The following is a 13,099-nucleotide window of genomic DNA, read 5'->3' on the forward strand; positions in this document are numbered from 1 at the left end:
TTTCTGCCGGAACGATCAGTGCTGGCCCAGGTTGCACAATCATATTTCAGCAAGAAAAAAATCCTCTCTTTTTAGAATACTTTCTGTAGTTCATTATCTTGTCATTTCTGTCAATTTACCTGTGAGAGGCTGAGAGCTCCTCCTGAGTACAGACAGAACATTTTGTCATGGCATGTATAAAAAACTCCAGTCAATGTTTGACTCTCAAGTAAGGGCTAAGTCTCTGCATCCTCATTAAGCAGATTAATGCTAATTACATTAAGTGACATTAGACTCAGCCAGAGGATTTCAACAAATACTGTGATTTAAAGGATTTTGTTTTTAAGGGTTAAAAACACTTTTGTAGTGTTTTGTGTGCTTACAGGCCTGAATCGATTTTTTTTGTGGCTCAATTCCTACCGTTTTCTTTAAGGAATTACTGAGACAAACAGGACACCATTTAGTGAGATGTCGTCTCTTTGGTGACAGACGCTCTTTGGTGGCTCTGGGGATCCTGTAGCCTACTTGACAGACCATTGCTCTGACTATAGTTTACTGACATCTATGCTTTTTCATTATTTTATTACGGAAAATATGGAGTAAGTGTCATTTTGTGGCATTACTGTGTTGCTTTTTTGTCATATTTATCTATACGCTACATGAATCATATTGTCCTCTCTGCAACAATTGACTTCAAGCAGCAAAAGGTCTAGACAACAAGTGTGTATACATGTGTGAGATGTGTCTCTCAGCTGGTGTGCATTTCCCAGAAATTAAAACAATTCACACAGCCTCTGAGTTCCAGCAGATTTGAGTAAACAATATAAAATGTCAGGTGCACCTGAGGCCTATATTGAACAGGAAAGTATCAAAGATATACAACACACACACATACACACACGCACACACTCACACACATCGTGAGTCATGAAATGACTTGCAGGATAGCTCTGAATCTATAGGGATCACTCAAATTGTGGTCATGACAACTACACTGTTGCACTGCCAATAAACCAAAAAGCATGTCCAGCCTGCCTGTGCCCTCTGTCACCAGAGCAGACAGCCGCACAGGAGGGGATTTATCAGGCAGGCTGCAGGCGACATGAGCACTTTACAAAACACCAGTAATTTGTCAAAGCACCCTTTTCTGATCAGCGAGGGTAATCCTTGACTTGAGGCAAGCTTGTGCCACTGAGGAATCTGTTACCACACACACCTGCTGGAGCAACAAAAAAAAAAAAAAGCCACAATAGAACCGGATTATAGTGAAGTCTGCGCACTGCCGTCAAAGACACCTAATTCCCAATCAAATCTGCAGCGATGCCTCGTTCGTGCGTAATTTGTCGCCATTTGTTTAACTTACTGAATAGTGCGCATTCAAATGTCTCCCATGTGAGCTCTTAAAGCTTATTCAACCGACTAGACAGGTGCAGATCGTTTGCCTCCAGCACAAGCAGTCTCATATGATACGTAATTTGGACACTTGTTCACCCCCATTTCCAAATGCTCCTCTCATATCCAAATTACGCACATATAATAGTTTCAGTAACTACAAGTTCGCTGTCATAAACCACCTGAGAATGTAATATCTTCAATATCACCTCAGGGACACATTTCACTAAAGTAGCCTCGCAATATGCATTTAAAGTCTAAATGAACGCTATCCAGACATTAACGGACTCACCTTTCCCCCTATATCTCCTTTTGCAAACCAGTCTTCACTCGAGAGTGGCGTTAAACGAGGGGGGAAAATCCCGAAGCTCCTCCCAAGCTGTAGCGCCTGGTGCGCATCTTGTGGCTCGACTGAGCGTTCCTGAGGCAGGTCTACAGGACTGTGTGTGAGCGTCCACATCAGTGCCAGGGACCAGCCACCGGGGACCTGCGCAGAGGTTGCGCTTTGTAGATCGCATTGTTTAAGTGAGGTTGTTTAATGCCCACTGCATCACACAGTAAAGAAATGTAATCAAATGTCACAAAATGTCCTTTAAAGTGCCAACGCAGAGTTACGTCACTGAGTTCATGAGATTTTGTTTTATCTCCATTTATCATTCACTATTTTTTTCCAGGCAGGATTTCCACCTTAAAGCCTCCTTCTCCCTCCTTTTAATATGAATGGACTTTGGAACAATACAGGATTGTAAAGCAAATCCTCATATATTGTTTTATTTGAGGCTCCACATCACTCTCACAAGTGATCTGATTTAAGCAATCAAATGAACCGCATTAAAACTAAACTGTGGCACAAATTCAAACGTTGTGTAACAAGCCATCGTTAGTTAACTGCATGAAACAACTATTAGATTCCAGTTGTTCCCTGGGAGGCCAATAAAGACACAAATCTCCCACAAGCTCATTTCTGTGTGTAAAATAAACAATTATGTAATTTACAAACATTATGTGTGTTTGCAGCCCCCATGAGTTCACCTTATCAGACCAGTAGATTGACTACAGCACAGAGATGCAGTGGGAATGCCATCAGATCATTTAGGGAAGGGCCTGAAGGAGCTTTAGTCAGGTAGAAAACAATTGCCACCCACTAAGAGAATGTACTGTGATAACAGAGCAGGAGATCATGTCTCCCTGGACCACTGCTTTTCCCTGGAGCAGTTAAGGGTTGCCTTTCCCAGCTCGGATTTATCGGTCAGGGGGCAACACTGTATGAGATCCCTGAATCCTCTTGGTGGGATTTTATTTGATGACACAATAATTGGTGCACTGATTGACTCGGCAACAGAGATTATACCGTTATTGATCGGAGCAGGCTGCCTCTCCGCCTCAATTTATTCTTTCAATTATGAGAGCCGTCCCCCCAGCCTCCGTGTGCACTGGGTCACTCTGCAGTCAAGGTTGACACTTCTCTCAGCCAGACTTGCATGCATTACTGATAAAGGATTTCTGTCCTTGCCACAAACTTGCTTATCTCCAACAGGTTCTGAAAAGTGGTGTGGAGGTTTTACAGGGAGGCCGTGCAGAAAATGATTTTACTCTGCAGTTTAAGTTAAACCACTGTTTTTTTCCCTGTAGGTGTTTGCAGCTTCATACATTTACCTGTACTCATATCAGTCTACATGTACCTAATTAGTGAGCTCTGTAGGACTCCCCTCCATATGGCCGGGGATCCTCTATTTATGGTCTCATGTCCTCCATCTGATTGCTCTTTCTGTCCAGCTCCTCTGAGAGCACTGGTGCCACTGATCTGATGACACGATCAGAGACCGTGGCGTCCTCACGTCGCACAGCCACAAAACTCCCAGTGCGCACACTGCTAGGTTTGTTCTTCCTGTCTCTGTCTTTCTCTCTCGCTGTCTGTCTTTGTGTGTAGGCTGTGTGAATTAATGAATATGGGCGTGGAGGACAGGCAAACTGAGAAATCCCATTCATGCCTCCTCTTTTTTTCCTTTTTGTTCTTGGTGTTTTCTCACATAGGTTAAACTTGACAGGTGGAGACTGTAGCCTAATCCAGATAACAGCCTTTAATTCATTAGTGATTTAAAAATATTGATTTAAAAGGGTGGACAGCCTGTGAAATCTGCAAATTGGATTCCTGGGATAAACATTTGTGTGGGATGCTCTCTCAAACCTCCTGGTGTACTTTTCTTTCATTCTAAGACAAGACCAATGTGTCTCTGAAAGCAAAACTGATCTGGGCCTGATCCTGTATCTCTGATTGAGATGCATGTCCTTATATATATAAAATATGACACTTAAGACAGGCAAATGAAATGTCCCATTAAACCTACCACTGAGGGGACCAAGGTCACATTTTCAGTATTGTTTCTGAGAATTTGGAGGCTTTAACAACATGAGAGGGAGTTTATGTTTAACATTTACTGTACACGCACATTATAGATAGTGGATGTTAGGCAATTTTAAGCAAAGAGCCTGTGTTTCAAACTGGCTTGGCATTTGAAGACCACTCTCTGTTGCATTATGGGAAATGTAGGATTCAGTTACTTGAGACAAAAAGTCAGGATATCTTAGCCTGTGCTGCTTTGATTCTGACCACTCTTTTTCACATCTGTCTCTTGTAAGTCCGCCAACATTATGGGAGTGCAATACTAAATTGCTGGAGTGGTCCTTTAAATCACATTATAATGAAGGGATTTAGTATTTCTCCACCAGAATTATGTTCTTAAAACATTTCATTGTGGAGAAGGCTTTGAAACACTTAAAACATCAATTTAAAAAAAAAAAAAGAAGAAAGCATTGTGGAGGCTATAGTTCAAAATTTCTTTGGGTGTTTGTTTGGATTTTGGACTGGTATTTCTAAAATCCTGGCAACTGCCCTGTTTGTGGCAAGCCAATAAAGAACGTAAGTAATAAATGCAAATGTATGTTCAGTGTTCAGCGCAGCGCCTTTGCAAAGTGAAACACAAAATTAGTTAAGTGGAGTCAAAGGAGAAAAAGTAACTGCCTGCATTAATTCACGGCCTGCTGTTGGCTGTGAAAGATACGGACCAATCAAAGGCGCGTTTGTAGCGAGCACATGCGCAGTACACGTGTACGTCTTGTTCCCAAACAGCAGCTGAGGGATCAGAGAGCAGATGGAGGGACTCTGAAGTATTTGGCCGAACAGCAGACAACGTAGGTCCATGAAAGTATTAACTAAAAGTTGTTTACAGTCAGAATGTCAATGCTTTGAATGTGTTGTGTTTTATGTTGGTTAAACAGGCAGTTTACTGGCGGCTATACGTAGCTAAACGCTAGCAGGCTTCAGGCAGTGGAAAACCAAACAAAACATCTGACCAAACGTTGCTTTGATAATAGAAACCACAAGCTAGCTTATAAAGACTCGTGATATATCACCCGGTTTGTACTCCTGTTCACTCTGATTAACGGTTACACTTGAACTGGCTGTCGTTTACACTTAAAGTAGGTGCTTATTTTTTCTTTGCAGCAAGTGGAGAGTTATTTGCACCGATTTGTTATTAGTGTTGGAGTTCAGAGGGGAGGTGCATAACCCAATCTGCTGGACCCAGAGTTATATAACTTAATATAGTGTGATTAACAACAGGAAGTTGTTGCTGTAGGATGGGAACTTTTTCTTTATTTGATTTTATTTCACCTGAGTAACCAAACAAATCTGTCGCTCTGCAAACTGTCTTCAGTAAGGGAGTGTTACTCTTCCCCTGTCTCTCCCCACCTCCAGGCTTCTACTTTCACTTCCTCAGTGTGGACAGACTTCTTGGGAGAGGAAACTACACGTCACCATGGCTGCTGCTGCTGCTGTTGCCACATCTACCAAAGGCAGCCTGAGAGAGGACCTGACATGTGCCATATGCTGTGACCTGTTCCGGGAGCCTGTCATGTTGGCCTGTATGCACCACTTCTGCAAACCCTGCATCTCCAGGTACTGGAGGGGAACTCAAGGCCCTGTGACCTGCCCGCAATGCCGCAAGGAGTTCAGCTCCAAGCAGTTTCAAACTAACTACCTTGTGACGGCCATGGTGGAGAAGGTCCGGGCCACCACCTCAGACACTTACATCAAGAATCTAGAGGTGAGTTCACACCTCTGCTGCATGTGTAACCATGATACTGCTGGCTGCCTTCCATGCTTGTACTCTTGGTCATCTGGAAAGTGTTGTCAAGTGTTTGGCAATCTTAAACAAATAGCCTTATGCTCCAAAGCAAACCGATCGATTAAAAATGAGCGTTCTGTAACCTTTGAGCTATACAAGTTGAATACAATTGTATTGTATGTTTCTGTCCACATCTGTGTTTATTTCACTGTAGCTCCACCCTGAACATATCTCGCTTGAATTGCTCTGGGCAAAGTTCACTCTCCACTCCCTTTTTATATTACTTTGTATGACAGGATATATGACTTAACCACAGCAGTGGAACCACAATATACTGCTATAATAACAAAACCACCTGCACATTTTAATATAATCCAATCCAAAATTCCTGTAATAATCGTACCTTTGTCACTCTTAAGTTTAACTGCTTTTCATACTGTGTCAGGCGGTGTTTATTCAACTTTATGGTTGTTTTTAAAGGAATAGTTTAACATTTTGAGAAATGGGTTTATTCACTATCTTGCGGAGAGTTTGATTAGAAGAACGATACCACTCTCTCCAGTAAATATAACGCTAAAGGCAGCAGCTGTTTAGCTTAGCTTAGCATAAAGACTGGAAAAAGGGGGAAATAGCTAGCCTGGGTCTGTCCAAAGGCAGTAAAATCCACCTACCAGCACCTCTAAAGCTCACTAATTAACACGTTATATCTTGTTTGTTAAATACATACAAAAAACTGAAGTGTAAAAACAAGTGGCAGTTTTAAGGGGCCTTATGTGTCCTACTTTTTTTTGCCCAGATACAGTCACTTCCTGTAGTCTCTGCTGGCAACCTCATGGTGACGACAAGACTTCAGGAAAGCAAAAAACAGTTTCTTTAAGGCTGTAGTTTGTGCTGTTGTTGCCCTAGGTTGCATTAAATTATAAGGTGTTTCGGACATATCTGCCCCTTCACATATATGTTTAAATGAGGTGGACAAAATATTACCAACAACTTTCAATAAAATGGCAGTTTAATTCAACGACAACATAAAGTACATCCTCAGAACATACCATGGCATTGACTCAACACACAAAAAGTCTCAGTCTCAACAAAAACTAAACATTTTAAGGTGGTAGTATTTATTGCAGGGCTATTTTCCTGGTCACTCACGTTCACAGTTGTTTATGAGTTCCTTGATTCTCTTCATAGTTTCTCGGTGTGCCATTGTTTCTGTCCCCACACTGGTTTGATTTGCATATTACTGTACAGAAACAACTGAAGGAGACTTTGGAGAGCCATCGCCTGAGGAAGGAGGACTTCATCAACAGTATTCGCAGAGACAAAGACATGATGGATACCATAAAGGTACACTGCTCTGGGGAACTTGAGGGATGGCAGCACTTAGCAGATAAGAATGCACATGTCCCTCTCTAATGGCTGTTTGCAATATGTTGCTGTGCATGTTTAGTGGTGTTTGCAGATGTGGTAAGTGACAGTTTGTGCTTTGATATGTAAAACATTATGGACTTACGCTTGGGTGTTTAAATGCCTTCTAACCTCTGACTTAATTGTGTGTCAACAATAGCAAACCCTTACTCATATAGTCTTATTCTTATTCTGCCATATTTGCCTCAGCAGAACAACCCGGGGTATTAAACCAACCGCTTCTAATTTAGCTTTAAGTTGCTCAAGCAATGAGGTGTGTGTGAGACAGATGGAAGATAAGAGTGTGAGTTTAGTTGTGCGTGCTGTGCTGAGATGATGAACTGGAAATCCTTCCCTAGTGTGGCTTCAGTACCCCTTGTTTGTTGCTCTCTAGAGTTGTGTACTTGTGTACTAACTCTAATGGACAATGTGGTAATACAAAGAAAGCTAGATGCTACATTATATCCTCTGCCTCATTTTTCCCTGTCACAGAAAGTCGGGGCAGATCTGCAGGCTCGTGTCAAAGGGGAATTCAGAGCTCTCCATCAGATTCTGCACGATGAGGAGACCTGTGTGCTGGAACAGCTCAGGAGAGAGCAGGAGGAAGAGCTGCAGAAAGTCCAGCGCCACCTGGAAGCCATCCAGCTGGCTGCGAGGGAGCTGGAGGACAACATGAGAGTGCTGCAGCAGGCTAGCACTGCCACCGAGAACATCATGCTGACTGAGGTGAGGTTTCCAAAAGTTTGAGTAAGAATCAAAAGTTTGTCAGAAATGTTGGATGCCTCAAGCTGTGAATATGAATGTGAAGATGTTGATCATATCTGAACTTTAAATAAAACCCAGAGTGCCATCTGATTTGACTTGTGAGTTTTGCACCAGTTCGAAACAACAGTTGTTAATGTGATTTGTGTTTCATTTCCTTCCCTCCAGCTCCCACAGCTAAGGTAAGTGTTCATTTCAGTGTTATGACTGATTGATTGCTTTTGGCATTTTTGCAGCTGTCTAGTGCTTATTTGATATATACCTCCATTTAGTGTCATTTGTGCTGAGAATAAATGACACTGAATGATGAATGTTTGTTTGCTTTGTTTCGACAGACCGTGTGCACAGGTGGTTATTGCCCCGGAGTTTGATATAAACACTTTCAGCAACAAATACATGGCCCCGTTGCAGTACATCACATGGAGAAAGATGTTCAAGTCTTTGAAGCCAGGTAATTTTCCCCTCTGATGCGCTTCATTAGACACAAAAAGACATGAGCTGAAAACTGGTTCTGCCTCAACAATGGGAGTAATTACGGAAAAATTACTATAATATTACATAAAGATGTTGAAGTGGAAACAGAGAGACAGTAATGGCGCCATTGTTCCACTGATAAGATATATTTTCAATTTAAAATGAAATATTATGACTGTTATCATGTTTCACCCCAAAGGTCCTTCTGCATTAACGTTTGATGTTGACACAGCGCACCCGAGCATCCAGGTCTCCAGGGACAAAACCATGGCAGTCGAATGTGACAGCATGATCCCATATATGGACCACAACAAGCGCTTCCTCCAGTGTGTCAATATTCTGGCAGCCCAGGGCTTCCAGTCAGGCCGACATTACTGGGAGGTAGAAGTGGGCTCCAAACCCAAGTGGGACCTGGGCGTGGCCTCTGAGGCCGCGGGCAGGCACGCTCGGATCAAGCTGAGCCCCGAAAGCGGCTACTGGACGCTGCGGCTGCGGAATGGGAACGAGTACTCGGCCGGCACGCAGCCCTGGACGAGGCTGCACCTCGGCTCTTTGCCTGAGAGGTTCGGGGTGTTCTTGGACTGCGAGGAGAGGAGGGTGTCCTTCTACAACGCCGACGATATGAGTCTGCTTTACTCGTTCACCCACGGGCCGAGGGGCAAGGTGTTCCCCTTCTTTAGCCCGTGCATTAGTGACAGCAGTCACAAACCCCAGCCTATCAAACTTCTCCACTACCCTCCTGTCGCTCTGTCCGGCTAACATGGGTGCAATCAATAAAACATTTCAGTATGTAAGAGCTATCCATTCCCTTATTGACCAATGACTGTTATCACTCAACTCTTAAAGGACAGTAACTGCCATTGTTAGCATTATGGTTCTGTATCACAAGAGTTTAAAATTTCAGACTGCTTTTCCGTACTTTAATTATCAGATATTGCCAGATTCTTCTATTTTCTGAATCTGAAATGAACCTTAAAAGCCTCGAAATGTTATAAAAATAGTCATATTCACAGTATAAAAATTCCATCATGCTGTAACCTTTCTGAAGAGACTCATTCATTATGGAACAATCAGCAGAAACGCAATAAAAACACGCATATTCAACCTTCTTGGGTTGAATATAGTGAAGCTTGGATGCATGAAATTACATTTTAACATGACATACTGGTTCTTCACTATTCAACCAAATATCTTGAATAGATGGAGATGGTTGATCTTTCAAATGATTATCTGAATAATTATCTCTCATCAAGTCAGACGATCCTTAGGCTGTAAAAGGGTTTTTTAATTACCTTTGAGTTCAATCAGCATGAAGGTCTTGTGCACTTTACTGTGAGATTTAATGTTTGATTAAATGGTTCTTCATGTTTTATACATCAGTCTGAAATGAAACTGTTTTTGCCTTTTTTATTTTAGACATGTTTTTGATGTAGTTTAACACCCAGATGTAACTTCACAGCACCTTATGTGCTGACTTCTAGCTGCTCCTGTTGGTTTGCCATTATCTGTACATTCATTTATTACATGTGCCTACATTTGAACACGTATGTGATATAATGTACACTCATTGTTAATTTTTTTTCACTCAAGGAAGTAGCTAAAACGTAGTTCTTTGCAGGATTCAGTCTATGCAGTATGTTTTACATTGTTGTCATTGCATGTTAATTACATGTTCGATCATTTCCTGATAAAAACCCAAACAATCACTGTAAAACCTGCTGATGCAAACAATGAACCAAATCACTTTTTCTTAAATAAACATTGTCTTTGATCCTGTTTTGCAGCTGTGACACCGCTCACTCTTCCATGACCTCACTTGAAATAATCAAGGATGTTATTAAGCATCATCAAAGCAGAAGGCACAACTATGAACTCATAAGCCATCTCTGACACTTAAACAGCGGTAGGCGGGCTCTCGGTTATCTTCACAAACACGCGAGAGCGCTGACGTCCTGTTTCCTCCTCCAGGTGACAGGTCAGATAAACAGTGACAGTGGGGATGCCTCTGGGCTGCTCGGCAGGCCTCGGGGGGCATGCTAAAGCAGGATGCTGATTGGAAAAGTGACACAAAGAACTGCGCTTTGCCTGCACAGCGACTACATAGAGTGGGTGCATTTATGACACACTAATAACACACTAGTCGCTCACTGTGACCTATAAATGCAGGTTGAAATCAACTCAATCTCCTGAATTGAAGAGAGCCTCTCTTGTATATTGGATATGAAGAGATTATGAGGAGAGCCTCTATGTCTATGTGGCTGTTTTTGGACCCTATGTGCTCTCTGGAAAGCTATTTGTGCCTCTTAGTTGAAAGGTCATATACAACTTTACAAAAATAGTTGCACTAAGCTGCTCTAATCAATATTTTTATATTAACAGTTGGAAAAATGACAAAGGGTAGAGAAGTATCACTTGCTTCTGCAGCTCTACAGAGCGTTTCAGCGTCTTTTAGCTAATTGTTTTGATTTTCTGTCGAGTAACTTTAATGCTTTGGTTGACTCTCAACACTGGCAGCTGATTCCAGCACAGAAGCTCTAGTAAACCCACCCGTACGTTACCTGCACAGCCCTAAACAACAGACAAAGTTAGCAACTAGCAAGTGAACATAGAGTAACATTAGCATTTAGAAACTAAAGAGCCAGAAGTTTTCATCAGGAGTTGGTTGAGACCAGACTCCAGATAAATGTTTCTCTGCATCTGCTCGATGTTTAAATAGGCAACTGTTTGCTAATACATCCTCTGTATCATCTTTATAAGGTGATGATATATCTATGTTGTGTTTACTGCCAGTTTCGCTGCCAACAAGTGGCCAAAATGATCAGTTAAAATGGGTTTTAATTCATTTAGGATTGTGAAAAGTTCGAGTTAAATGAAAGGACTCAAATTTCAGGTACCATTTGCTTTGAGCTGCAAGAGTTCAGCATCATAGAGGACGTTATGTGGACCAACTGCATTCCACTCATTAGTTGCATTAGTTTCGTGGCTAATTAGTTAGCAAATCATTTACATGCAAGCATGCAGCAGCAGCGCCGCTCCTTCTTCTAGTTGGGAAGCTTTCCATAATCGCTGACTGAAAGTGAACATGACCTACAACTGATGAACTGAAATTTTTTGGCTCTCTCAATCAAAACAAAACAAAACAAAACAAAACAAAAAACACCTCTTGAAGCTACTTCAAAGTAGCTTGGCAGAGTGCAGTGAAAGGCGCGAGGCCATGGGCATGAAGTTCAGTGAGAGCGTGAACAGGTTGCTCCACATCCTTCCTATGATAGTAGCTGTGGACCTGTAATGTGTTTCCTGACTTGAGGATGGGCCGGATGGAGTGCTGGCACTTCAAGGACGGGTCCTTGAGCTCTCAGCTGTGTCTCAGGAGCCGGCATTATTAAACTGAAACATTTTCATCTGACACAGCGATCATGCTATCCTGCATGACGGCTGTTGTTTGTTATCATTGTTGTCTGAATGGCTTGTCTGAATGCTTATGTGTGCAGTTTATTATTTTATTGGCCACTCCATGACATTATCTGTTATATTGGTAATGAGATTTTGTAACTCCCTGGACAAAGCTTTGTTAGACTATCAACACGATTTGGCGTGTTTATTTTCCTCCAAAGCCGAGGGCGCTGCGGGGCCGAAACCAGGAGAACATTTTAATTACAACCATTCAATCACAACATTGTGTTTTAAGGTCAGAGAGGTGGATTGCCGTAAGGGATCTGGGGGGAAATGCATGCCCACAATAACACGCAATGATCCCATGACTCCTTGTTTTTCCACACACTCCTGATGCCCAGTTCTCTGAGCCTCAGAAGTCATTGAGAATTACATAATCATATTGAGAAAAAGATTCTCATACACCTTATCGACAGCTGCTGCTTGATGGGTGCGCTGGTGTTCTGGAGACACAGTTAGGAATGAGTCAGCTAGGGTTATTATTGTTGTAGTGAATTTCCAAGAGGAGATACTATTGATTTTACAGCACACTCATGGTGCTGGAAAGCAGACCTGTCTGGGATTGATTAGACTGGCTTAAATGGGCATGCTGGTTCATCTGTGGCTCCATAAGAGGTTTGACGGGACCTCGAAGCCGCTGCTACATCAGACGATTAATGAAATGACACACACACCAGAAACTCTTAACTATGTGTGTGTGTGTGTGTGTGTGTGTGTGTGTGCTCGACCGCCCAAGTGCACACCTCTTGTACCCTCTGACTTTTTTATTTTCTGAGTGCATATGGTACACGGGTTTTCAATTTTCAAAATCCCTCCCTGTAAAATAATACAGGGCTGATAGCAGCTCACTATGTTGTGCTCTCAGTACATGATTTTCATTCACACTCTGAGGACTCCCTGAGGAGGATGGATGTGTGGGAGGAGGGGGTTAACAGGACTTGGACGAGGCCGGAGGAACTCTGTTTCACTGGAGGCATCACTCTGACCCTTCGGAAGAGTAATTACAGACTCTTAATAGTGAGCTACTCCCAAGGCACCTCTGCTCCACTTTGGTTTTGTTGAACGTCCAGAACAATTTGTGTTGACAAGCTCAAAAGATAACTTTTTCTACCTCAAATTAATGGCAGACATTTGACCTGAATAGATAAAATTCAATTGACATCATGGTGCCAGAAGAGCTGATATTATTTTGTGGATTACAGCTGAGCAAAGGAGGAAAATCATCCAGAGGCTTACTCTAGAGTCTTTGCTCTATCTCACTGTGGTATTTGTTCACCTCCTTGATGAAGCTGCTGTACTCCTGCGGAGGCTTTATAAACATTTCTGATGGTATTAGGATTACCTGCTGAGCTATTTGGATGTCAAGAGGCTTTTAAAATCCATGAAATGAAAATCGATATCAAACTGTTTTGCACCAAAGCAACAAATGGAAATCTACAGCTCCTATACAGCATCCTAAGTTATCTCACCGTGAGTTTAGAGTGCTCTTATTGGACTTCATGAAGTCT

The 13,099-nt window shown here is 42.2% G+C and overlaps 1 protein-coding gene across 1 annotated transcript; it reads left to right on the plus strand.

The window, feature by feature from the left end:
* The first annotated feature begins 4,513 nt into the window (after nucleotides 1-4,513).
* On the plus strand, nucleotides 4,514-9,142 carry trim105 (tripartite motif containing 105). Its single transcript, XM_070913716.1, has 7 exons — nucleotides 4,514-4,563; nucleotides 5,129-5,477; nucleotides 6,747-6,842; nucleotides 7,395-7,628; nucleotides 7,833-7,846; nucleotides 8,000-8,115; nucleotides 8,338-9,142. Exons 2-7 carry the CDS (start codon nucleotides 5,190-5,192, stop codon nucleotides 8,895-8,897), a joined length of 1,308 nt encoding a protein of 435 aa, XP_070769817.1. The 5' UTR covers nucleotides 4,514-4,563; nucleotides 5,129-5,189; the 3' UTR covers nucleotides 8,898-9,142.
* Nucleotides 9,143-13,099: the final 3,957 nt, after the last annotated feature.

The sequence above is a fragment of the Enoplosus armatus genome, chromosome 10 (assembly GCF_043641665.1).
Source record: "Enoplosus armatus isolate fEnoArm2 chromosome 10, fEnoArm2.hap1, whole genome shotgun sequence".
Taxonomy (NCBI): domain Eukaryota; kingdom Metazoa; phylum Chordata; class Actinopteri; order Centrarchiformes; family Enoplosidae; genus Enoplosus; species Enoplosus armatus.

Coding starts and splice junctions, on each gene's coding strand:
- trim105 (XM_070913716.1), top strand. CDS start 5,190: ATGGCTGCTGCTGCTGCTGTTGCCACATCTACCAAAGGCAGCCTGAGA. Junction 6,843..7,394: donor ACATGATGGATACCATAAAG/GTACACTGCTCT, acceptor TCCCTGTCACAG/AAAGTCGGGGCAGATCTGCA. Junction 8,116..8,337: donor GTTCAAGTCTTTGAAGCCAG/GTAATTTTCCCC, acceptor TTCACCCCAAAG/GTCCTTCTGCATTAACGTTT.